This window comes from Zonotrichia leucophrys, chromosome 1, assembly GCF_028769735.1.
Source record: "Zonotrichia leucophrys gambelii isolate GWCS_2022_RI chromosome 1, RI_Zleu_2.0, whole genome shotgun sequence".
Taxonomy (NCBI): Eukaryota; Metazoa; Chordata; class Aves; order Passeriformes; family Passerellidae; genus Zonotrichia; species Zonotrichia leucophrys.
Genome location: NC_088169.1, coordinates 87,152,293 through 87,179,159, shown reverse-complemented (window position 1 = coordinate 87,179,159; position 26,867 = coordinate 87,152,293). Strand labels below are relative to the sequence as shown.

Genomic DNA, 26,867 nt, shown 5'->3' with positions numbered 1-26,867 from the left:
GACTTGGAGGGCCTGGCAGGGTGAGATGGAGGATGCGGGTCCAGGCACTCACAGGTGTGGACTGCAAGCTGTCTCTTTCCTCACCTGTCTCCTGCTGAGCACAATGCAGTCACTCCGTGATGTTCTCACCTAAGCCCTTACTCTTATGGCAGAGGGGCAAAGGCAGTGCTGTCACAGGCCTGGGGAAAGGTGAGGGGCTGTCCAGCAGCCATGAGCAGTGGGTGCCATCTCTGGATGTGGGGGGAATGAACACCCTGTGTATTGCAGGAGTGGCCAGGGGTTATCAGCTGTAGCTGAGGGACAAGGCAGAGTGCTGCAGGCAGGACAAGTGTGTTCCTCTCCTCATCCTCCCCCAGCCAGCAGTCATGGCATATGGGCTATCATCAAAATGCCTCCTCTGTGACACTGAAAAAAAGCCAATGCCCAGTGTAAAAGGGAGGTTTATTGGTGGAAAGATATACATGATTATGCTACAGAGCTGGAGAGATGTGCTGTGAAAGGAAACAGAGTCAGACACTAGCTCAATCAACGTCACGAAGTCCCACTGTGATGCAATGGCTTTTTCCAGGACTTCACGACAGAAGAAAATAGGATTCTTGACCACTTGTTCAACATTTATGGTGCTCCTGCAGGTGAAAATCCAAAAGAAAATAACCTCAATGAGAACCAAGAGTTGCAAATTACAAAACACAGGCATTTTTTTCGAGATACAGGGTAGTCAGTTCTTTCTGTGTGAAACAGACAAAAGTTGGACCAAGGTCTTGCAGCAAGCTGTGCCTGGGCTCCTGAAAAACTGCTCATGAGACAGCAGCCAGCAGAACTGCTGTGCTGAGCAGGATGCAGACCTGACCTCCTCTGCAGCCCAGCAGCAGCATCCTCTGACTAGTGAATACACTGCCTGCATGATTCATGTCACCTCGTGTTCTCCTCAGATAATGAATTTACTGTCCCAGAAAATGTTTCTCTTAGTCCATGTGGAAAACCTTGCTTGGGTCTGGGAAGCATAGGCTCCAGAGGGAAGACTTTTCAGGATGGCCATAGGTAAATGGTTCTTTGGTACATATCTGTGTTTTGAGGAAGCTTTGAAGGTATTTCCTGGTCTTTCCATTATTCTGCACTTTGGCTTTCATTCTAGATGCTAAGCTCTTCCCATGAGCAGCAGCATGGTCCCCACTTGGATTCCACTGGTGTCATGGGACAGGACCTGGCCACTGTCTCTGCTCTCTGAGAAGCCTTAAGGAGACTTCATTTATTTGAGAATGGTTCCTGTTCTACTCATTCTGCTGTTGCTGCTTTATAGTTCACTTTCTTATCTGCCTGTTGGGTTATTTTCTGGCTTTCACTTACCTTTTTGAATCCGCAGTTCGTTTCTGCAACAACCTCTTTGCAAGGTGATGAGTATTGAGCAACAGCATACTCTTCTGGAGAAGAAGAATAGAAACATTCTTGTTACCCTGGAGAGCTCTTCTTGTGCCTTTCCCTGGAGGTGGATATAACCTATTCATGCTTAAACTGGAGATCCTTGAAATATCCTTTATTCTGGTGCATGTATTTTCATAACTTTCTAGTCATGCCTACTGATCACCTTGGGCATGAGATCAAGGTGAATAAAGTGAAATGAGTCTCTCCCCTGGCCCTAGATTCAGGTGCTGATGGAGTCCAGAGGAGTGCTGTTAGCAGCAGGGCTGGTTCTGGGTGTCCCTTAAGGCACACTGTTTCTGCTGGTTCTGGGTGTCCCTTAAGGCACACTGTTTCTGCTGTCCCTGTCCCCACTCTTCACGCTGGTTAAAATCAAAGCCATACCTGTTTCATAGTAGTCGTAGATCTGCACAGGTGCTGGCTTGGGGTGGGTCACTACAAAGTCCTGCTCAACTGAGAAAGTGATTTCCTTCCTTTTCTTCTGTGAGAGCTGGGATGGAAGGTCAGAGATCACATCAGTCTTTTTATTTGTACAGCACCATGCAAAGCAGACAAGGGTGGTAACTGACAGGCTGCATATTCCAAATCCCACTGATGCCACACCCACAGATATGGGACAGCCATTATCCAAACATGTTTGGAGAGTCCAAAGTGAAACTGAACTGAAAAGTTAATAGATTTTTCTGTGCTGCTTGTATCACCTGATTCTGTAATTATTGCATATCCTATTGCCAGGGGTGGGAAAATTGCCCAAAGGGACTGAGTTTAATTTTCCAGGACCTCCCAACAGTCAGGATAATAAAGTCTGGTATTCCAATTCCTCCCATTTCAGACATGGACATTATGTGCCACCAAGAAACTGTTTACAGAGTCCATCACTGGGGTATTGGCTTCTGTTAGTTCTACAGTGCCCTGAGCAAATTATTTACTAAGCAAATTCTGATTCAGGGATTAGATTACAAGCAGAATTTTGCCATGACCTAGTGCAAGAGAAGCAAAGAAAATCTTTCCAGAGGAGAATGAAAGCAGTGTTTCGTGTCCTGTTGGAAAGACTGAGATTTATAAGAAGCCTACCAAAGAGGCATAAACACAAGGGAACCACTTTTCTGGTGTTTATCTGCTTTTTACTAAAATAAGAAAGAATTTTGTATAATTTCAATGTGCTTGTTTTTTTTTAATGAACATTTTTGATGTTGTAGTTGATGGCAGGACAGTTGTCAGTTTGAAGCTGTTTGGAACATTGGAAAGTTACATGCAGTTTGGGAAGTAAGCAGCTTAGTGATAACAGTAGAAGACTGTTGAGGAAGAGAACATGATAAATGCACCATATAGGGGGTATCCATATTGTGGTTATACCTATTACATGCTGTTTCCATCCTTTGTAAAAATCAAATAGACAGTGACCAGAACTTACATTTTGCAGATAAAGGAGGAGGTGATTTTTCTTGTTTTCTACTTGCATCACTGTTCGACTGCCAATGAGCTTTGAATCAAGAAAATGGAGATAAATATATTTGTAAAACATTACAAAACAAGTGCTGCCTCAGACCCTACTGCTGCATTGGTATTCATTCTTCTCCTAGTCAAGTTTCAAGGGTTGGTAGTTGACTTTTAGAGTCCAAATAGAGTCAAATAGATTGAAAGGATGGACAAAAACCTACCACTTGACTTATCTGGGGGTATGAGCTCTTTCCAAATGCACAAGTCACTGCAATTCACTTGTGGAATTCTGCCTGACTCTGGTGTGATCTGCATTTCAGAGCTAGTCTGAGAGGTTTCCCACCCTTTCCCTACCTGGGCACTACCCAGTTGTGGCTGCCAGCTGCTGAGGCTTGAGCTGAAACCCTTCCTAGTTTTAAATACAGGAGGGTCAGTGTGTTTGAAGCTCCCTGGAGGGCATTCCCTCCACCCAGGAATGAACAGTGCAGCCATGCAAACACCTCACAGCATCTGTGGCTGAACGGCTCTTAACCATGCCTCTGGTAATTTAGCCTTGCTCCTCTAAGTTTACCTTATCCAGGGATGACTTAACAGGAACAAAGCCAGAGAGCATCTTCACATCAATGATGAGCATGTTGGAGCTGCTGCGTTTCCCCGTGTAGCTGAAACAACAGAGGGCCCTGTCAGGGTCTTTGGGGACTCTGTGTCTAACAGGCTGATACCAGCAGCATATTGATCAGCCTGTGGTTCTTGACTTCATCAGCTGCAGTGAAAACACACAGCAATGTTCTCTGTGTGCCTTGCTGGTTTGCTGGTGGCACATTACCTGCTTACGAGGACAATATCAAATTTTGCTGGTCTGTCCTGTGGGCAGGAAGCATTTGATGTCTGTACTGAAAGCAGAAATCCAGAGGACCCCTCTGGAAGGTGAATGTTGTATCTCAATGCTGTCTGGAAGAGGAAAAAACCCTTTTGTTCAAGAATACCAAAGTTTTTTTTGCATTCCAAAAAAACAGACTTAGTGAAGTTTTCTGGCAATGTTACACTTGGTTTTATATGGAAGATGCTTGCTTATATCAATGACGAACACGTGACTTCTGCTCTTTAACAATGAAGGTGCTTGTACCCAGAGTCACCTCCCAGAAAGAAGCCAGATGTTGATCAGAAAGGACTCTTTTTCCATGCCAGAACTCCCCAGGACTCAGAGATGTGGGATGGGAAAAAGAGTGTTTAAATGGTTTAGGGAAATCAAGTAATTGGGAAAAATAAAGAGGAGTCAGCTAGAAAATCATCAAAACAATGACTATCTTGTATGCAAAATGTGAGAGACAATGAAGAAGAAAGCAGACATTTACTTGCATAAATACACATCCACTGCCGTTCATTGTCAGGCTGTATTTCCCAGGGACCTCTGGAAGGGGACTCTGTTGCACCAGGAGCCTGTTCTCATTGTTGACAAAAAATACCCTCTCAAAAGGCTTTTTGGAAGTGATCTTGACTCTGTTTTGTGAAGCAGAGCTGTAGGTGGCCTCACCATAAGCAGCAAGTGCTTGAAGGGCAATGACTGTGTCCTGAAGAAAAAGAAATAATAAAAGACAATTGGCTACACAGCATGACAAGTGCAGAGGAGATCAAAGTCACTTGCTTCTTCCTGAATTAGTGTATAATTCCAGGCTTCCTGTACAAAAGAAGCCATTTCATTCTTTCATGTATGCTTTAGGGTAGGAGAATCTCTCTCCTGACACAAGGGTCTCAGAACATAAAATCTGAGAAGCAGAGTGCACTTCTAGAGTTTTTTGTAGTGGGGAAGTCTGTGTTTTCTGGGGAGCTACACAGAACTCATGGATCATCTGACAGATGGGACTTGGTGTTTTCTAGGCTCATCCCCTACACAAATATCTATTTATTGCTAATCAAATTATTCTTGTGGGGTTTCAACCTTTCTATAGTTAAGAAGAGGGGGAAAAAAAGTATTTTGGTCGCCTAATATGAAAGTTTGGTTTCTCTCAGACAGCAATTAGAAAAGAGAAACAGAACTAGGTAGTCAGAGCCCTGCTGGAACCCTAAAACAGTGCCCCAATTCCTAGGACTAGCTGTGGAATGGAAGGTAGTTTTGGCACCTGGGTAGAAGAGAAACCTCCATAGGGATTCTGCTGCCTGATGATCCACTGCACAATCCCTGAGGCCTTGGTGAGATCCTCTTTATTCCGGTTGGGTTTGTGGAGCAATGCCAACAACACGTAACTGGTGATCTCAACATCAGCCGAAGGGGCATGGTCAAGGAAGGAGGGAGATTTGTCTGATGGAGACCTCTGCTCCTGCTCCCAGTGCTGTGAGCCATCTGAATAAACAAAGAGAGGAACCACAACTGATTACAGGTGCCACTGCTCTCTACTGCCTTGCAGTCTCACTGCGTCTGGGCCTCTTCCTCAGAAGGACTCCCGCACATCAATGAATGCACTGCAGATTAACTCCACAGATCATTCATGTGGTTTGGCTCATGTGCCCACTCTCTCAATATTGTCAAGGTTAGACCATCAGTAAGATCTTGTCATGGTTTGAGCCTGGCACAGAGCCAGTGCCCCCCATGAAAATGCCCTCACCCTGGTGTCTGCTGTGAGATGTGACCAGGAATAAGCAAAACAGGCTTTAGCTTAAACATAAAGAACACTTTATTACCTAAACTACAGGGAAATAGGGAAAAACTATAAGGAAAAGAAAAAAAAAATTGAAAACCTTACAAAAAACCACTTTCCTCCTCCCCACTACCTGACTTTCTCAGTCCGATACATTCTCCCAAATCACCAACTGCCCAGCCTTGGCACCACACTTTAGTATACTCAAACTGCAGTTCATGAAGAGGAAAGGAGTCTTTCTTGTTCCATAGGCTTCCCCTGGAAACACACTGAAACCTCGTGTGCTTCCCTGTCACTTCGGCACCGCCCGGAAAAAAAAGTCCTTTTGCCGCTTGTGACATCTTCCTTCCATGCCCAGTGCTCTCACCACCGTGCATGGCCAGAGCTGCTCTTAGGGTTGTCTTTCAAGGATGCCTTGTCTCACTCCAAAAAGGCACAGTCTCTGCTTTGGGACATCTGTCCCCCCCATATTTTTCCAACCCCCTGGGACCGGGGGGTCCTCACGATGAACCCTCCTGGTTCTGAGCCACTGCTTCCCCCTAAGTGCAGTCTCTGTGTCACAGGAACAACTGAGTCCATGGCCACAAGAAAAGTCCAGCCAAAAGGCCACTCCAAATCATCTCTCCCCATCCAATCATCTCCACGTTCTTCGGGCCAGGTCCTTGTCTCATCTCATCTCTTATCTCCCTTCTTATTCAGCTTCGAGGAGGATTAGCATTTTTTGCAAGGCCCCAATCATGAAAGAAAGGGGTTAAAACTTTCAGTCTCTGTCCCGGAGCTGTGGCACTCCCACACACGCTGCCCACACGCTGCCGCTCCGGCCGGGCACTCTTCCCCCCCTTCTCCTCCTGGGCCAGCTGCTATCACATTCGGTGTCGCCGGCTCTCTCTCTCTCTCCCTCCTGGGGGGGGGGGGGGGGGGGGGGGAATGGCTGCCCGAGGGCTGACTCCCTGGGGTCTTCCACCCTTCCATCCTCGAGGGGCCTCCTCACCTCCCATCTCTGTCCAGGCCCCGGGCCTACCACGTGGCTGCCCCTCCCCCGCCCAGCAGCAGCGGGCTGGACGGGGGGAGAGATCTGACCTCTTCGCCGCGACGTCCCAAGAGAGCCTGCCAGGGCCAGAGCCCTGCTTTTAACCCCTGTGTATTCTCGGAGGTGTGTCCAAACCCCACTGGCTACACCAGGTGCCAGTCTCAAACTCAAAACCTTCATTGGTTTGACCACAGCTTCCCAGAATTCCCACTTCTTCCTGGTCAAACCACCACAGATCTGTTCCATCTTCCCATTTCCCAAACTCCCCAAGTGACCAAAACTCACCAACTTCCTTTGCTGATTTCTGTAACTCTTCAAGGAATGATTCACATTTTTCTGCCTTGCCAGCTAAGCAGAAAGCATAGGCCATGAGTGCCTGGGTGTAAACTTCACTGATATTCTTCTCAGACGCAGTCTCCAGACAAAAAAAGGCATTTCGGATTACAGGGTACTTAAAAACAAAAAAGCATATGAGTTTAATTCAGGATAGTAGTCTTCACCTGCTCAAAAATTTATTTTCTTTAAACTTGTTCCTCATCCTGTCACTGTCACAGCAATGAGAGTGGGACTTGAGCTTGTATAATGACTTCAGGAAAGAGAATACAGAATTATTCAAGGAGAGATTTCGCAGGAAGCATCAAACAAATCAAGTAGCTTTTAATGGTGTTCTTGATAAGGTTGGTCTATAGATTTCACAGATAATTCCTTCTGTTTACCTCCATGATAATTATTTGCTCTGAATTTCTATAGTCAAGAGTTTGTTGTCTTGAACAAATGTAACTTAGTGGTTTCTATCCTCACTGACTTTGGTGTAACTTTAATTCTGCAATGTTGTACTAGGTTTACACCCACAAAAAATTTACAGTTTGACTCCATGTCTCCAGAAAGGATATGAAAAAGTGGAGGCTAACTCATGTATTGAAGTCTAACATATCCTCTCTAGTCACCTTTGTACTGCCAAATTTTGAAAAGGACAGATCATCTTTTGCTCTGATGGACATTTGTTTTTCCAACATACCTTTTAGCTCCATTTGTAGATTTTATAGATTTACCTCCAACAATTTACTTTTTTGACTGGGCTGTCCTTGAGGCTAAGCCAAGGTGTGTGGGTTACTACCTGTCATGTGTAGGTTTCTACCTATCAAGTCTTTTTATTGGAAGCTAAAGGAAGTCACTAAATGTTTTGTGACTGGCAAATAGAAGATGTAATCCCACAGAGGTTTGTACAGTTTCTGCTCAAAGACTGGTGGTTTAAGAGATGTAGAGATGGAGATTTTCTCTGTCACAGCAACCAGTGCAGATACAGAGCATGGTCCCCTACTCTGGGACTCTCTCCCTCTCTTTCTCTCTCTTACTACCTAGACAATTTAGCAGATGCTGGACCCAAAGCAACAGCTGGGGACCAGTTCCATTTGAGTATCAGGTAAGTCTCCTTACCGAGCTGGAGTGCCCAGCTTCCAGCATGGCAATGGTGGTGTAGGCAGAAAGCGACAGCTCGTCATCTACTCCTCCCTGGAAAAAACATGGAGAGAGGAATAATCTGTAAATGCCACAGATGAGAGCCTTTGAATATCAATTGCCATGTCCCAGTTGAGAGAGTATGTACAGTTCTGCAGGCAGCCTGAAGGGAAAGAGAGCAGTCACATAGCTCTTGAATAGCTCACAAATCCAGAGAAGCCTTTTCTTATTAAATCCAAAAACATCACTCTTTCAAGCTTACACTCCTGTAACCCTATCTCAGGTGCACATAACATGTAAAGCAGGTGTACAAAAGCTGACTGAGCTGAAAATACTCATTATAAGATGTGGAGAATTAGCCCTTGGAAGACGACAGGTATTTCGAGCAATTTATAGTTTTTGGCAGTAATAGGAGAACACATTCTTAATGAAAAAGTATATATTTGACCAAGTAGTAATTCTCTGCTACCTTCAAGGCATTGTTGAAGAGTGTGCCAACACTCCGGAAACATCCATCTAGTTTCTGTTTGCTGGACAGCCACAGCAGGGTTTGAGACTGGACACGGTCATCAATGTAGATGAAGCGACCAGCTTGTGCAAATGATCTGTACACAAAGGCAGTGAGCCTGCAAGGGAAGGATGAAGCTGTGAGATGAGCACTGGAAGAAACAGAAGAAATCAGCCCTCCCATTCATTCTGCTGAAGAGCATGAAGAGTTACAGCCAGCATGCTGGTGTCTTGCTTTCTCTTTGTGTGCTCCTCAGAGAGAGAATAGTTAAAGGAGTGGTAGCTAGGTGGGACATGGGGAGCATGTCCATCCAGCACACTCTGTGGCTGGTCCTGTCTACAGAGCATCACAGTGCAATGGCTTTCATTTGAGACAGCAGGAGTGTGAATCAGAAAGTCAGCTGGGTCTTTAGGGATCAACTTCTTTTCATGCCCCTGGCCTGGCAGAGGATGGAGAGACATTTCCTTCTGTACTTCCCAATGCCCAGTCCTAGACAGCTCTGTACATCTGATTCAGCCAGTAAAGCTGCCTCTTACCTGCACCATAATAATTGAATGTAAATTCATCTCTGAGCCAATTCTGCCCCCAGTCACTTACCAAGTGTTCCCTTCCCTATCTCTGGTGCCAAAGATGCTGTAGGACCCATCAGGACGTTTGTATGACAGCTGCTTCTGGTAGCCTGCAAGAACACGGAAAAGGAAGTGCTCTTGGATGTAAAAGCAAACCCCTATTTTGCTTGCTGACGTGTTTGTCTGGGAAAGAATGGAAAGGCAATGTACATCTAACAAGCAGGAGGGGAGCTCTGAGGGATCCTATGAATGGAAGTATGGAACATCTTGTCTGGCAGAAACACTGAGAGAATAGGCAGGGATCTATCAGCTCAATGCTCCAAATAAGCATACAGGATCAGGATACATGTTGTGCCTGAGTGGGAAAAGAGAAGGGGATTGGAAGACAAAGCCTCAAAGGAAAAACATGGCAGTTGAATGTCAGCAAAAGGACATAAGATAAGAAGATAAAGGAAAGTAAAAAAAGTCTTGTTCAGGGCAAATCCTTGGGTCTCTGGGCTGTGCTACAAGTGTGTTGCCACCTGCCAGGGTAGACAAGCTGCTGCTGCTGCTGCTGCTCACAGGCCCTCAGCAGGAATCTCGGCACACGTTGTAAGGGAACCACAAAGCTCTCACCGCTCACTAAGTATCCAGTGGCCTTGGATCTGACCTCCCTGCTCAGCTGCCCTGTCTTGTTCAGATAGTCCAGGACGTAGATGTTGGGTGCAAAGAGGGCCATGTTCTGCTCCCCACAGCCAAAGGGCATCTGGAGGAGCTGGTGCAGGTTCTGCATGGCAGTGCCCATGATGTCACCTGGGGAAGAGGAGATGAGAGGGGGGCATCAGCACAACTCGTGGTCACTCAAATTACTAGTAATTTCCATTTCACAGGCAGAGTCATAAAAACCTATCAGGGGTTGGGAGCCTTCCAAAGAGAACTTTGTTCTGCTTTGCAGTCAACAAAGAATCCTTTCCCTGCCTATCCTTGCATAGTTTAAATTGCCCTTACCAGAAACACTCCTTGTTTTGGTGCCACTTCAAGCAGGTACTTCTTGCTGGAAATGAAGGGAACTTACAGGAAACTTCTGTTACCAGAGGATGGAAGGGAATAAATAGCTAGAGCTAATTATTGCAAGCATTTATTGCAAAATTAACAGCTAATGCTGCAAAGGGACGTTGATAATGCAGATGTATCACAGACCACCTCTTAGTTGTTATTTCTAGGAAAGGTAGCACAGACCCAGCAAGGGATTTCTGGAAAGAGCTTCTAAAAGTCACTAAGCAAGAATTTTATGGCTAGTGAGTCATGTAACCAAATCCATATTCTGAACAGACTGAATAGATTCTCCTAGCATCTCCGATTTGTAGTTGAGTGTGTAGAAAAACACCATACTGGTATGAACCTGGCTGAGGTCATAAGTCAGAACTGTGCTGCTGCTTCAGAGAAAGACTATCAAATGCACTAAATTTAAACAGAATAGTGAAGAGTGATGCAACTGGTATTTAAACTTCATCTTGCTGATGCAGAGCATTGCTGGACAAGAGGAGAATCAGTCTCTTTTCTCAAAAGTTTCCCACAGTAGGAGTGGAAATTCACATTTTGAATCCTGAAAGAGCTTTCCTGTTACATTTTCTATATTTTCTTTTAAAAATGTTTTATTAATTACATATTTACCAACAACAGAAAAGGAGGCTCTGGCTGATCCTTCCAAAACATTTGTAGGTAGCTCTAGAGATATGTCTTGAATAACTGCATCATCTGTGGAGAAAAATATTTGTCATTTGTAGAGGAATACTAATTATAACAGTGAAATGTTCCTGTTACAAATTGCACAGTACAAAATTGCACACAAGTGACAGCAATAAAGTGAAACTCACAGCATTCACCAAGAACACGAAGAGAGAAGGGGACACAGCAAAACTGAAATTGTGAATAAAAGATCAAGAGGTGAGGTCATTGTCATTGCTCAATAGAAACCAGTGAAACAGGGTAAGGTTGGTGCTCACAGGTTGTATTACCTGTGACCCTTGGGAATTCTTTCAGTGACACTATTGGCAGAGCAGATTTTTTACCTCTTTTAGGCCAGTCAGGAAACCTTAGGAGCTGTTTGCCATCAGCACTGAGATGGTGTGGGAAGAAACATTACATTCCCTCTCCCATTCCCACCAGAGGTGGAAAGCTGTAAGATACAGGTATCCATGGAATAGAGGACAGCACTCAACATGAGTGAATGAAACTCTGGACAAAATTTGCACAGGAAGATCATCTCCCTTTGAGAGCTTCATAGCAGCCTTCCTGCAGCATCTGAGCACATCTGGGCAAAGCACAGATGCTGCCTCAGTGATATGCACCAGACCACACAAGAATTTGGTAGCAGGGAACAAGTTTTTCACTCATGTTACACTCATACTAGCTGTCATATGGACAGATCTGGGAAAAAGGAAAGGGAAAGCATCAACAAACACTTCAGGAAAGAGTGCAGACTCCAAACTTCCTTTCATTTCTTCTCACAACAGTGGTATGTATGACCCTTACCTTCTGTACAAATTAAGGAGTTTTGAGTCTTTTCCCTTCTGAGTCCTTCAGGCTGCAAGGAGATGGAAAGAAAAGACACATGCAGTGGATGAGACAAAAGCATGCAGAAGAAATTCAGTGTCAACATGCCACCCCCTTCCCCAACCTCCTATGTTGCAGAACAAGTGGATTGAAGCAACAGTTTACAAGTTCATGGATGATGTGGCTGCTCCTAAAAGGGAGATCACATCAGATGGAGCCCCTCATTTCCAGTTTCTCCTCTGCATGAGGGAGACATGTCAACCCTCACTGATCCTCATGGAAGAAGACATCAGGTGGGAGTGGACTTGGTCATAGATTTAACAGCCAGACCCTGTCCCAGACAAATGAAGGTGGAGCAATACCAGGAGTTCTTTAGGGAGCCTGAAAAACTTTTCCTTGCTTTTGGTACTCCCACTGTGCTTTAGTTTCCTCGGGAAAAAGAATGCAGGACAAACAGTAAGAGCTGCCAGCAGTACCTCAACCAGCAGTGTTCTGATCTGGGTGTCCCTGTAGGCAATACTGATGTTTCTGGGAGCTTTGTCTCCACAAGCTTCATCATCCTTGGTCTCTGCAGTAATGCTGAACACCACATTACCTTAAATAGCAGCAAAAAAAAGGAAAGAAATGGACCTCTGCCATGCAGGATGATGGACAAAGTAAGACATTTAATCAGATTAATAACATGAAGTAGTTCAACGTAATGCATGGTCAGTCACTCTAAGTGAGACATATGGGAAGAGAACTGATCTCTAAAAATGGCAATAATAAAGACACTGAAGCTGTGGAGAAGCTTTTTAATCCAGAGAACTGGGAAGAACAGTGGTAGGCCAAGCTCTCTGGGTTGGAAAAGCATTAAGTTTTTTCAGGTAAGATATAAATTAGTGTCAATCTTGGAACATAAAACTAAGTAGATTCAAAACACTTACCAATTTCTTTGGGGAAAATATTCCAGACATAGGTCCTTCTTTGCTTGGCACATACACATCCATCATTCTCTGGGGAGATGAGTTTGGCTTGATAATCAAGGGAATCTGACAGTGAGACATTAATCTGAGAACAGAAAGAGTAATGCAATGGGATGAAGGTTTTGTACCATATTGCAAATGGTGCTTTATTGTCAGAGGAGGTAAGACACTCTATGCTTACATATGGAGTTAAGTGTAGGGCAGATTTAAGACCTTGGAAGATGATGATATTTGATTAATCATCCATCAGATGTAACCTGAACAGTTTTCCCTCTTGCTTCTCTCAATAGTCTCACTGTTAACACAGGATGTTAAGCATCCTATGCACACCTGCTTCTTAAGGAAAAGACCCCAGTGAAACCATTGATGGCTTGCATATCTGTGGATGGTGAATGTGCAAAGCACTTGCTTCCTTTCTCTATGGATCTTGATATACAGCTACCTTACAGATTTGGCCTAGTACAGCTCACAAGGTCTCCCTTTGCTCTGTACTGTTTGTTCTGAGAGGACAAATCCAGTCAGGATGATCTGTTGTCAGCTAGAATGAGCAGTACCTCAGTCAAGAGCAGGTCCAGCCACCTGCACCAAACATTTTGCTGCAGCTTCTTTGGAGATGGGATAAGGTCTAGGAATGTAGGCAGAAGTACACACCTTGATGCAGTGGTCAAGGTAGTTGAAGACAGTGGCTCTAAGCAGGAAATCCTCTCCTCGTATGATGGAGTATGGCAAGGTCAAGTCAACAAAGAAAGGCTGCAAGGCTGTCAGGGTGGCAGGCACAGACATGCCAAATCCAGCCACCCCTTCCACACAGAAAGCGCTGGCTTTCCATTTGGTGATGGTGTCGGGGATGGTGTATGAGATGCTGGCTTTTCCAGTGGAGCTGGTGGGAATGGAGAAAGGATGAAAGCTTCAGAAACAGTAAATTTCAGATAACTTGCTTCTCAGTATATGCAACAAGTTTTGAGGACCAGAACTACCCCTCTTCTGTCTGCAGAAATCCCACATACAATCCCTGGAATTTATCACTAAAATTTGAGAAATTTTTAACCATTTAAATGTTCCTCTGCCCATCATATCCTAGAGTTTGGAAAGGCAACTCAGAATTCTTGTTCTGCAAATCTGCATTTTAAATAGACGTGTCCTACTGAGGAAGGGAATATGAGTCATGGTACACACATTGTGGCAACAGATGTCTTTAGGGACATCTTTGGAATTAGACTATGGAAAAGAGAAGGGCAGACGGGCAGCTGATAACTGAAAAACGAGGTATTCTGGGCCAAAAAGGAAGAAGAGTTGGCAAGGGATTGCCACCTTGCAGGACATCAGAGAACATATTTAGTAATTCCTAAAGCAAGGCAAAGATATGATACTCACTTAATTGGAACTATATCCCAAATCCAAGCTTCAGGAAAGAATTCTCGAATAGTCTCAAGGATGAGTGCCCTCTCTCGTTCCTCCCTAGCAGCTTCAGCTGGTAAGAGATAATGAGAATTTAGTAAAGCCTGGTTCATATAATGGACATGCCCAGAAAGGACAGGTTTGAATGTGCATGGGCCAGTATGAAGGACAATAAGTGTTTTACCATTATCTTCTGACTGAGAATATATAATATTCTTATATACATATATGGCCACACCAATATTATTAAATGCTGCTAATATACCCTCAGTTAGGTATAACCTGGCATCAAAGGAAAAAGAAAACATTGCTTGAAGTGTTTTGGTCTCTCATGAGCATGAGACCTAGGGCTAGAACTCAGAACACTTGACTCAGCTCTGATTACTGTTCACATATTCTCACAGTCTTTTCCAACTTGCTCTGGTCAGAAGACAATCAATGTCAAGTGTTAGTTTTGTGTGACACTGCCAATTGCCAACAATTCCCAGCATGAAACTTGAGATGAATCAGAAGTGTAGACCTGAAAGACTCTTTTGGGCATAGGCCATTAGCTTTAGCTATCTCCTTCAATGCCAGGCCAATATTTAATATCAAAACCAAACTGGTTAATGAGTACTGTGCATGTGTGTACAACAAGAATACCTCCTCCTTTAAGGAGAACGGTAAATCTCTTTCCTGTCCTCTGTATTACCTGATGATTTGATGTGATGTGCAGAAGCCACGTGCCCTGCATTCACTATGTATGGTTGGCGCCTTACAGTCTCACCAGTGCACACAACTGGCTGTCGAACCTTCGAGTTGGTAAAAAATTTAATTCCCATATCCTGTAAAAAACACATTTTAGTGTTAGCCATAACCACATTGTAGCTGAGATTTGTTCCATTTTTCCCTCTTTCCCATTGCTGTGTTTCCAGCACAGAGGTGCCCAGAGACACGTTGGGAACTTTGTGTGTGCTGGAAAATCACAGCAGGCACCAGAATCAATTGAGAATAGAGATCTAAGAGGAGAGTTTGTAGTGTATGAGTTTTACTAATATTTTACTAATATAAAAATATATTTTACTAATATTTTTACTAATATTTTACTAACATAAAGATCTATTTTACTAATATAAAAATATTCTGTTTGCAGAATCTAACACTACATAAGCAGAAACTCACTAAAGCATATTTAAGGAATGTACAGGACATTTACCCTGAGGAATTGATACACATCTGGGCCTAATCCAGACATTACAGGTGTGTAATATAAGCCTTTGTGAAAGATGTGGTCAGATGAGACACAGGGCTCTTTGGAGTCTTCTTCTAGATTGAACCCATGGAAGACGTAGCCTTGAAAGTCTTGTAGGGGATGCAGGCTGTAAACCTGTGAGGTGTAAGGAAACAGGAACTGTGAGTATGTAAACATCAACCTTACCAGCACCATCAAATATTGCAAATTGCCAAAACTGAGATGACAGCCTGTTTGAAACCATGCCTGTTTCCTGGACTAAGAAATGGCTGAATGGCTGGGATCAGAGGGCAGTGATCAGTGGCACAAAGTCTAGCTGGAGGCCAGCAACCAGTGATGTACCACGGGGTACTCCAGTACTGGATCTAATCTTGCTCAACATCTTCCGTGATGATCTGGATGTTGCAGCAAGGGTCTACCCTCAGCAAGTTTGGTGATGGCACAGTACTGGGAGTAGTGGCAGATATGCTGGAGGGTTGTGCTGCCAGAGACCAGTCACAGGTTAAACTAAATCCCAGATGAAAGAGGACTTGCAGGCCACAGGAAACAAAATCTGTTTATTGCCTACTAAAGATGGCTTATGACCAGCACGTACCAGAAGCTGTAAAACTCTAACTCAGTCTAATGATCTCAAGTGGAGAGACACTGTAATGGAGGAGGAAGAAGCAATGGGAAGACACAAGGCATTTGGCAGCTCACCATTTCCATGGACAGCTCTTTCTCTGGCCTCAGGAGCAGCACACTCTGATCCACTGCCCTCACAGCACAGAAGGAGTTGGCAGCAGCTTCAATGACCAGACTGACATTGGAAGCTGGGTGCAGCTGCTTTTCAGAGAATTCCAAGTGGACCTGAAATTCATCAAACAGATGTTGGCATGGCTGACCCATGCTGCTGGAGCTGCTCTGACTGTGTGTGTGAGTGGAGGGCAAGAAGGACAGTGGAAGGATTTTCTGTTAAAGCACACAAGATCTGCCTGGAGGAGAATGTCTGGTCTCCACTGTAGCTGTTGGCCAGGCCTCTGTTGTAACAGGGACTTAGGCAATAAGCATATTTAGATTCTTTAAATGAAGCCTACCTCAAGAGATTTAAAACAAAGTGTGATTCTTTTGCTGTCATTATCAAATCAAATAGAAAATTATTATGACTTGACTACATACACTAATCCCTACAGTGAACAAATCATATTTTTCCTAGGTCCATGGCCCATGTTAGGAAATGTATAAAACAGATTTTGAATCTATTTGGAACAAAATCTGTTTCACATTTGTATAAGATAAGTGGAAAAAAATAGGAGGGGCAACTAGAAACATTTTGTTTCATTTCACTTGGTTTGTCCTGTTCTACAATTTCATGCATTTTAGCTTTTAGGAGCTAAAGATTAGAAAAATATTACTGGTGAAATCTGAGTTTATAATGATGAATGAAAATGTACATTAAAAAAAGAGGAAGAAATACTTAAACCCCAGACTACTATTTTGGCTTTCTTTTCTGTGTGTATTTAGTTCTGCTAAACCTAAATTGCATTTTTCAACAAAAAAGAGTAAAAAATTTGATTGAATGATGAAGTGGGATAAGTTTAAAGTGTGTTCACTATGTTGAAAAATAGAAAGTCTAAAAACGGAATCAAACACTAGTAGAGTTTAAGTGAGGCAAGAATAATCTGGGATTTATGTGGGTCTCCTGAAAAGTTTTTAATGTTAAAGGAAGATATGTCTTCTGACAATAAGGCCAGGAGGTAGTGGTAGATGAAAGATATAAGGCAAAAGAGAAAAGAGAGAAATAAAAGGAGTAATGTAGAGAGAAGGGGAAAGAAACAAGAAACAAAACTGGAAATCTCTTGTGAATGTATACACAAATAATTTGTATTTATCTGACAGCAGGTAAGGCTTGCTATATCTCAGTGCCTCTCACCTTGTGTTTGAAACACTTCTCAACTGGCAATTGAACACTGTCTGCCACCAGCTCCTTGTCAGGGTGTAAGGTGTACACCAGCAACCGAAGGGCTGGAGCCATTTTCTCACTGACCACAAGGGGAATGGTGAAAGTGCCATTCTGGCCTGTCAGAGAAATAAAGGCATCAATAAGGAAGGAATATCAAAGGTTTACCGTAATAGTAGCCAAACTCAACAAGTCTGTAACTTTACCAGTCAGTGGAGCAATCTGAATATGATAAACTGAACAATTTTCCAGGAGGTGATGGGCCTGGATTTAATCCAGGTGGTCTCAGATTTATTGCAGATTTGAACACGTGGCCATATTCAGATAGGACACTAAAGCAGACACTCTGCATTCCCTATGTCACCCTTTGGGAAGATCTTTAGAGAACACTATTTGACTAATATACAATTCAGTAATTGCTGGACTAAACCTGACTTATAGTGATCTTAGTGGTAGTGCTACTGTCATGCACACAAGCATGGGTGGAGAGAGATGCAGCCCTTCCTGTTGCTGCTATATTCAACCATCTGGGTGTTTGGTTGTTTCTTTGTTTGTTTTAATGCAAAAACATGGATTGGCAACTTAACTTACCAGCTTGGATATTAACTTTAATTTCCCCGGTAAGGACAATCTTGCCTTTTGCCATGCCCTGTGCAGAGAATATCAAGACATGTATGGGTTGGCAGAAGTTGGAGGGAGAAAGCAGCAATCAGGTTCATTATGCATGGACAGGACAATCTAAAATGAGATGATCTCAAATGCTTAAACATAAGCCTTAGGGCATGCTGAATATTCCCACTGCTGCTGCTGGGGACCTTGCTGCTGGTCACAAAGCAGGAGCAAAAGGAAGGGAAAAGGGGGACAGAGAATACCATGAAGATGACTCACTGCTGTAATTTCCTGTGGATGGATTGCCAGAGAGTTTCCCAGCAAAGCCCTTTCAGCAAACCAACCCACAACCTCATACTCACCACATAGTAGAAGTTCATGGTGCTGATTCTCTTGTATCCTTCTGTGTTTAGGACATAGTGCACAGTGATCACCCTCTTCTGCCCACATTTCAGGTCTTTCCACACGGGCTCAATCCTCACAAAACTGCCAGTCCAAGAGTAGAAGCGCTGGACAGAGAGAGACGCTTCTGGGTAGTAGGGCTCTATCCAGCCTTCATAGTGGCAGTGGTCACTGGTTTTATAAACTGCCTGAACACGAGGGGGAGTGGGGAAAAAAAGGAAAACAGACACATGTCACTAGGGAAGTTGTCACCACATTCTGACATCAGAATGATTAGTTCACATAATGCATATAGATAAGAACTGCATCTAAAGCAAAACTGGTGAGGAAAGAGTAGCCTTGCAGCAATCCATTGCATTGCAACAACTCAGATGTTTTCCTCACTCCTCTTATAGTAGTTTTTGAGAGCTCTACACAATGAACAATGATGAAGAAAGCATATTTTCATTACCAGAATTAAAACCTAATTCTATCTATTTTGGGTTCAGTTTGAGAGCAGCCATCTCTCTCTTTGTCTTTATTCAGCCTTGTTTTGTACTCACTTTCAGACTGATCTCGGGATCAAGCATTTCGGATGTGTCAATGCTAAACTGAGCAACACCATTATGATCCGTGGTGAAGTTGTCTGTATTCCTGTTATTGACATATAGCTGAATGACCTCATTGGAAATTGGAGAGTTGTCTTTGTCAACCAGCTTGATCTGTAAAAAGGAATGTGAAACATGTTGAATGTTTTTCTGTATGTAGATACTGATATTTTGCACTCCTTTGCTCTCCAAACAGCAGAATTACTTTTTCGTCTTCCTTCAAAGCCATACTTGATGACTGAAATTTCTGTCTTTGCTTTTTGGCAACTATCTGAGCTACCTTATGAGGTTTGGAGCAGGAGCTTCCTCAGCACCTGCCACACCACCAATAATGTCCTCTTGTGGAGCAAGAACTTGAATGAATCATCTCTTTCCTGATCAGTCCCTTCTGACTATATATTTCCAGTTTGAAATATATATTTTCATTTCTCCCTTCCTTTTTTTCCTTCCTTAGTCTTGAGAGTCTGCTGCTGCTATTTGCAGTGTGTGAAAACTTTTTCTCCACATCTTTGCTTTAAACATTTTTCTGATTCTGTCTACACTGTCTCCGCTGTTTATGTGTTAAACAAGTAACAGATCACATTAAGTAAATTCTGTGTTGCTAGAAGTGAGCATTCATTTTGATGTTTTTAAAGAAAAAGAACAGAGTGGGAATGCGAACCAAATAAGAAAGTTATATAGACTTTACAGAGGGGAAAAACCCCACCTTTGAAAGACAATTTTGTCTCCTTTCAGTGTTACTGGTCCCCCTTAATTTTTTCCTCATTGGCAATGAACCGAAGGAGAGAGATTTATCCCTACCCTTTAAACAACTGACAGAGTTATGTGGGTATTGTCATGAAACAAAATAATGAAAAACCTTTCTGAGACAGAAACTCTTGTTATTTCCCTGATTTTTTGTGTGTCCTAAATTCCTTTCCCTCTTTCTTCCCTCATCCACCAGTGTTTCTATTCATGTCTGGCTGGCATGTGACAGTCAGTTCTGAAGGGAGAGGCAGTGATTTATAGCAAGCTTAAAATGCAAGTTAGAGAAATGCTAGCTAATGAATTGTTCTGATTTCAAGTGTTTCTGGCAGAATCAGACTCAGAATGAACTAATAGTCTTCAGCATTCAGAATTACTAGTAGGGCATTGTATGTAAGGAAAAGGACTGGGGAGAACACCCCCAACCAAACAGTCCCCTAGATGTTGCCATCATTGCTGTTATGTGATTGCCTCTCAATCATCTTCAACACAAGCCCTCCAAGCTCTTGCTTACCTGTCCAAAGTAAGGAATTCCTCTTCTGAAGTGGCGATCCATGTTCTCAAACTGTATGGTGCTCACCACCCGAGTTATGGAAATAACCTCAGCAGCTGTAAATTGCAGGCCTGGAAGACATGTCCAGAGTTAGGAGAAGATATACTTTGTCCTGCACAGAGCATCAGCAGAGTTTGCCTGGAGATGTCACTGTGCTTGTAAAAACAACCCTCCTCAGGGGGATATTCTGGTACTCAGCAAGCAGAGGCTATCTCCTATTCTCCTTCTTGACCACACCACTTTTGCTGTTTCTGCCTGCCTGGAAGGGATTACCTGTTCCTTTCTCTGTCACAGTGGCTTTCACGTCAAGGTTCCTCATGTAACCAGTACGATGTAACTCAAAGATGTTGGAGCTGAAGACGTGGGAGAGGCAACCATCTGTCTCCAGCTGGACAGGGAAGAAAACAAATCCTGTTGTCAAGGATCATAGCTTGCAAAGGGTGTTGACAATATACAGGATCCTTCTTTAGTGAATGAAGCCTTTCTCAGTACTTTCAACATGATTTATATATGTTTATGGGAAACTGAGTCACGAAAAAGAGGCATGTCAATCCTTCAGGCCTGCAGGAGGCCAAGAAGAGAAATTAGGTGCCCCAAGCTCCTAGCCAGTGATACAGCAAAGAGATGAGTAGGGAGAAGAGAAGCATCAAAGAGAGAAAGCAAAATGTGATGAGCAAAGGGAGAGAAACAAGAACACGGAAAGAGGACAAGCATGAAGAGGAATAATAATTATGTGTCATACATTTTTGGTAAATGATTGACAAACTGGGCTTTTCTTGCACCTCCCATATGAATCAAAATCCCTGCACACACTGAGCTTGACTTTCCCTTCAATAGGCTGGCCATAGGTGTACCTAGGGGAAGAGGAAATATGATCTGATGAGGTCTGTGAGCTAATGCTTGAAAAACAATCTTAAGCTAATGTGTGCAGGAATAGATCCAGGACAGCAGTGAGCTGGGAAGCCAGAGCATGGAATAGTTTCACAGGTTTTTCCCAACTCTCCTGCTTTAACAAAATAGAAAATACAACTCAGAAATCAAAATTAGTTCTTTTTCACACCTAAACCTATGAAACAAAGCTACACTTTGAACCAAATACCTCTATAAACATAATGAACAGATGTGGCAACTGACCAAATTAGGACTGTTGTCGCCAATCTTCAGCTTAAACTGGAGCTCCAGGTCACTGAAATAAAAGCAAAACTCCTCATATCTGCTAGAGGATTGGGATTTCAACTCTGGATTCCAAATTAGAAGATCTTGGTGTTGGTATAAGCAAGGTCTTTCTGAAGGAGCAAGCTTGGAGGGGGAGTTAGACAGCTGGAACCATAAGATCCCTGCTAGAATATAATGCCGCTCTGCTTTATGAAGGTGTCCCTCTGAAGTGGGGTGTTGGCAGTGGACACATCCTACTTTACCAGGGAACCTCTCAACAGATTTACCCACCTTGTAGAACACCATGTGGAACCAAATACTTATACAATAAAATTACATGAGCAGACAAATAAATGAAAGCTCCAAAGACCAAGTGAACCCTCACCAACCTCTTCTGGGGCCCTACATATTTTGGTTTCTTCTCTAAGCCATGGCTCTTTACCCAGTCCTTGGGAATTTCTTCCACTTCGTCATATTTCCTGACAACTCTGCACTTGGTACTTACAACCCACAGACTTTCACTGTGAACTCCGAATCCAGGACTGTGAGGCTTTCTGGTGCCGTGACTGTGACATCAAACTTGGGCAGCACTAGGATAAAGAGCAAAAACAAAAAACCCAACACTGGCATATTGTAAATTTGCAGACCCTCATAAGATGAAAGCAAAAAGGATATATCTTCTTAGTAATAGAGGGAATGGGATATCAGAACCCAGGTGGCAAAATTATTAAGAACTGACCTGATCTGCAAAGGCTTATTGAAGTATTTCTGCAACAATTTGAAGAGAAGACAGGACTTCTGAAACAAATCCTGTGATGTCTAAATGCCTTGCAGAGTTTTGGCAAAGAAAGTTCATGGACATAGCTGGGAAAATTTAGTTTGTCTCACTGAAATTTGCAATCAATGTGCTGATTACTTGTGCAGATTATTTTGCTGGCTAATTGTGTGACAAATTGTAAATTTTTCTTGGGGAATTTTACTGTTCTTTTTCTTTTTTAATCTCCCCAGTTCTTAATGACAATTAATTGAAGCTGCATTTGCCAGGAAGCTGTTTGATGTTTTAGCAGTCAAGAAGGTTGCTTGATATGAGCTCATCTCTGATAATATTTCCTACTGAATAAAAAAAAAGGATGGCATTTACCATATTCCTCCACATGGAATGAGTGGTTTGTTCTATCTCCTGACTTCTTTGATACAATAATTTTGTAGTTCCCCAAGATAGGCTCTTCAGTGAGTGGGAATTCCAGCTGAATAATGTTCATCTCTGACTTCACATTTTGCCACTGCAAGATCCTGTTGCCCCTTGGATCCTGAAGAAAAAAAGAATACAGACTCACGGGTTTTTTTCCTTGGAAATCTTTTGCTACTAGCTCACAAAGCCAGCAACAAAGAAGAAATCAGAGCAGGTTGCTTTAATGCACTGGAGAAGCTGCTTAATGCACATGCATCGAGTTAAATTGAGTCTTTGTACTCTGATTATTCGTGTTATTATTAATGTTGTTAGATTCTCGTCTATTGTTCCCAATTTAGGCATTCTCTGCCAGCCTACTTATTAGTCTCAATCATCAGGGAAAGTTGCACAATACTGCTCTTTCCTGCTCTTTAGTATATGTTGCTCTAGATTTGTGTCAAGAGGGGAGAGAAAGAAAATCTTCTTTGTGCTTTCCCTTCAGCCAAGTTTATCCCACACAAATCTTGGCCTTTAGCAACCCCAGCTTTTTTTTTTTCAGCTGCCAGAAGAAGGAAGGAAACCTTTCTTCAGCATTCACTGGGGTGGCATTTTCCTCTCAGTATATGTTATGCTAGCTAGATTAAAGAAAACTCATTCACACCATTTCCTTGGCTCTTTACAGCCATGGCTGGAAGAAAAACATGTGGAGGGCTCAAAAGATGTATGTTCTCGCTGCAAAGAAAATAAAGTCCCCTGACTTCACAGTGTAACACAAAAACTTGCAAGTGTGCTGTCTAGACATGAACTGCAATTCTTTTAAAAATCCCCAGAAAATGTCACGAAAGTTCTGACATAGTAGTTGTATTCACATATATTTGTTCATAGTTTTTAGCAGCACTAGAGTTTCAAAAATACATACTCCAAAATAAGTTAAGCAAACTGGGGGAAGCGGAGAAGAATCAAAGGCAGACACAAGAAAACTACAAATTTTGACTGCTGGAATGATTATAGGTGTGCTCTCCATGTCAAGCTCAGAGCATCCTTGTTTTAAAGACTTTCTGTTAATTTCTGTTGTTTTACTGAGCAGCGAGGTTTGTCTGTGTATGCACACATTCAGTATAGGATATTCATATAAGGACATCTGCCCAGACAAACATTTCTTACCTGAATTGCAATCAAGGGGTACTGAAAGAAGAAAAAACAGAATGGAAGAAGATATTAGGTGGCTGATCAAACACAAATTGTTTTTCCTCAGGAAAAGAATATATACTTGTGAGAAGTATATAACAATATTCAGTGTAATACCATTCATCAGAGGTCCTTATCTCCTATTTTCATCAGTTTAACAGCAATTTTACTTCAGTAAGAAGCTTGTATAAAGGAGAAAGATGAAATGAGAATGGTAGGACAGTTTCTGATCACTCTAGTTTTAGTGTAATCTGTGTATGAGTGAGAGAGCTATAGAGCTGCACACAAGCCATGATTTGGGCTTCTTATTTGCAACAGCTCTTTTGCTACCACTGTGCTGTCTCCTGCATTACAAGTGCAGGAAAGGAGGCCAGTGAAGACACTTCCAGTAATTTCCTTATGACTATCAGCATGAAGAGGGACTGCTGGCAGTGGAAATAATACCTCTGAGGAGATAAATAATTGGGCAGCAATTTCTCTTTCATTTCCCCCATTTCTAAAACAGGCAAAGTGCCAGGTGGACGATTTACTGATGCCTGCAAGCAACATTTGCTGAACTGTAAGGGCTGGAGACTGAACCGTGGCCTTTCTGGTCAGAAGTAAGATAATGTCTGTGGGAACAAAGTGGAGGGGTTTTGAGCCTCTTTCCCAGTGATAACAGGTGTTGTGTCAGGAATTCAAACTGCTGCACACTTGCCTTCTTTCCTGTGACTCTAATGAAAGGCTGGATTACACTGTGTGCTTAGGAAATCAGGTTAATTCTTTGGCATTTAGTCTCTGCAACATCCTTTTTTATCCACAGCAATCCTTTATGTCAAATTTGAGAAGAAGTAGTCTCCCAGCAATTTTAAATACAGGGGAATATTAGTGGTCACTCACCTTCTCCTGAACAGGTTTAAAATTTAAATCCAGGGCAACAACACGAAACCTCACTGGAAAAGCAAGAAACAGGGTGTTAGCATTGACCATAGTTTGTGTGGCTGAGCATGATGTTTTGCTTGCATTAGTACTCCCAGTTTCACAGATCTTCCAATAGTCCTGCTTGCACAGGATGCACATAATAAGATGCATCTGAAGGTAGAAGAGCCCTACACAGACTTTGATTAAAGGTGTTTTCCCTAGCATCAAGTTCTTGTACTCCTTCATAAAAGTTTCCTTTAATGTTAGTAATGAAAAGTTTACTTTCATGAAAGTTTAACCTCACAGAAAGGAATGACTGAACAAATAAGAACTGTATTACCTTTTCATAATTTGGTTTTGTCTGCTGCTTGCCCCAGCTCAAAACCAAGCCATTTGACCAATAAACAACCCATATTGTACAGCTTTGTGGCATGAAATTCCAACTGGTAAGCTTTTCTTCACTCTATGTATCTATGTAGATAGAACTGATCTGAATTAAACCAAAACTAATCTAGTCTAATGGCTGCATGTGACTAATCTCTGGGAATAAGTCTTCTTGTCTGGTTTCCTATTGTGTGTGCTAGAAACTTAAAGCCTAGAAATTAATAGAGGAATGGATCCAGAAAAATGCAGCTCTGCTTAATGGCCATGAGTGAAGCATGGATAGGGGGATAGCATAAGTGCAGGAATGCAACTCTGCAAGAAAATAAAACTCTAATAAAAATCTAGAGTCCAAACACATCAGAGGCCAGAAGGTAAATAGCATGATTTTGTCTTTAACAACTTATAGTTAATTTTAAAGTAACAGATTTCACTCTTGTTGTTTAGGCTATTTTGATGCTGACCAGCACCACAGAGGGAAGCATTGTTTTATGCCAGGTATTGATCTAATCACCTCTACCCACTCTCCTGGCCTGTCATCAGTAATGAAAGAGCAGCAGTGATAGCTTCTGCCACCAGGGAGGAAGGGACAAATGAAATAATAGAGATGATAGGATGACAGTCTCCTGACATCCTGAACATGACTCCCTCAGCTCCACAGCAAATACTGTAATAGTTTTAACAGGAACTCTGAGAAACTGCCTAGAATGTAGCTCAGCCTGAAAAACACCAGACAGAGAAATTCTGTCTGAGGAAATTGCCTCCTTAGGCCATGTTATATACAGAGTGGGTATTCACCAGTCTGTCCTGGTTTGTAGATGGGTTTGTCTGTCTGCACGAAGACGATGCTGTCCGTGTTCCAGATCATCACTGACCGCCTCTCCTCTAGGCTGACAGTGCTGCCCTTGGCAGAGAAGGAAATGAAAGCCAGGGGTGCAGAGTGGGCAGGAGGAATCTGTGAAGAAAGAAGAAACATGGGGAGGTTGTTAGTCTTGAAGTAATTTGCTCCAGAACCTGTTGAACAGCAATACCTGTGACCTCGGCTCCTACAACAAGACACAATCTCACTTCAACCAACTTCATCACCTTTATGGGCTTTTTCTTATTACTTATGTCTACAAAAAATGCTTCCTTTTCTGTTACTATGATAATCTCCTATGCTTCCTTTTTCCTTTAACAAGTCTTATTTCTTTCCCTGTTTGTTCCTTTCTGCGCTCTCTGCTTGAATTTTCTTGTCCTGGTTTACATTTTTTTCCCATGGGGACATAAACTAAAATTAACTTACCTTGAACTTGAAGCATTGTAGACCACTGCCGGCTGTCATGGTTTTCTTAAAAATAGTGGTATTAACAGAGCTGTATTCTAGGATTACTCTGACGGATACTGTCTCGTTGAGGTTATGGAACTGCAGGCAACCCTGACCTGGAGAGTCATTTTGGAGGACAGCAGGCACCATCAGGACATACTGCCTGTGAAATCCCAACATCAAAGTGATCACATTCATATGTAAAAGAGAAACATCCTCATCAGGATAAAGCAAACACACAACACCATTATTAGTAAGTACCCACCAATTACTTTAGATTAAATAGGACACACTGCCAGTGCTCCTCACTCTGTCCTGCAGCTCTGAACTAGCCCAGTCCTGCTATTGCCCCCAGCTCTTTCCCTTTTGCTCTTTATCTGAGCCCTGGGCTCACCTGGTTTTAGCAAAGAACCCTGCTGTCACTACTGCTATTGCCTTTTCTGGGCACACATCAACTCCCATGGAAGTTCTGCAATTGGTGGAAGGTCTGAGCATATGAAATGAAAATGATTCAGTTGCCATCCCCATTCTGCTTTAGCTCTCCAGCTATAAAAGATGACCCCTGGCAGTATTTAAGTTTCAGAGAAAAATCACTAGCACAGACTAGCGCTGTCTTTAAAGCCTTTTCACAAACACTAATAGTAGTAAGAGGGTGGTTCTTACGGCTCAGGTTCCTTTGCAGCTGCTGCATGCCAGAGAAGAATAGCCAAAAGAAACTTCAGCCACATTTTTCTCACTGGGAG

General features: G+C 42.8%; 1 protein-coding gene across 1 annotated transcript; it reads right to left on the bottom strand.

Moving 5' to 3' along the window:
- Nucleotides 1–422: 422 nt before the first annotated feature.
- LOC135451459 (ovostatin-like) lies at nt 423–26,867 on the bottom strand. Its single transcript, XM_064720683.1, has 36 exons — nt 26,788–26,867; nt 26,104–26,287; nt 25,617–25,773; nt 24,417–24,469; nt 23,514–23,534; nt 22,320–22,488; nt 21,684–21,768; nt 20,766–20,877; nt 20,297–20,411; nt 19,985–20,094; nt 18,682–18,840; nt 18,100–18,327; nt 17,720–17,777; nt 17,102–17,247; nt 15,889–16,038; nt 15,154–15,324; nt 14,650–14,782; nt 13,935–14,031; nt 13,212–13,440; nt 12,522–12,645; nt 12,072–12,190; nt 11,575–11,626; nt 10,714–10,797; nt 9,676–9,852; nt 9,089–9,170; nt 8,453–8,609; nt 7,963–8,037; nt 6,811–6,976; nt 4,980–5,200; nt 4,215–4,430; nt 3,686–3,810; nt 3,431–3,521; nt 2,834–2,902; nt 1,804–1,909; nt 1,348–1,421; nt 423–626 (listed from the first exon to the last, which is right to left on the bottom strand). Exons 1-36 carry the CDS (start codon nt 26,850–26,852, stop codon nt 609–611), a joined length of 4,398 nt encoding a protein of 1,465 aa, XP_064576753.1. The 5' UTR covers nt 26,853–26,867; the 3' UTR covers nt 423–608.

What these genes read in the sequence shown, in the direction of transcription:
- LOC135451459 (XM_064720683.1), bottom strand. Translation starts at nt 26,852, where the DNA reads ATGTGGCTGAAGTTTCTTTTGGCTATTCTTCTCTGGCATGCAGCAGCT. An exon ending in GAATTCCTTACTTTGGACAG is followed by an intron (nt 18,841 to 19,984) that starts GTAAGCAAGAGC and finishes TCCTTTTTACAG; the next exon opens with ATCAAGCTGGTTGACAAAGA. An exon ending in AAGCTGGGCACTCCAGCTCG is followed by an intron (nt 6,977 to 7,962) that starts GTAAGGAGACTT and finishes TTTGTTTTTAAG; the next exon opens with TACCCTGTAATCCGAAATGC.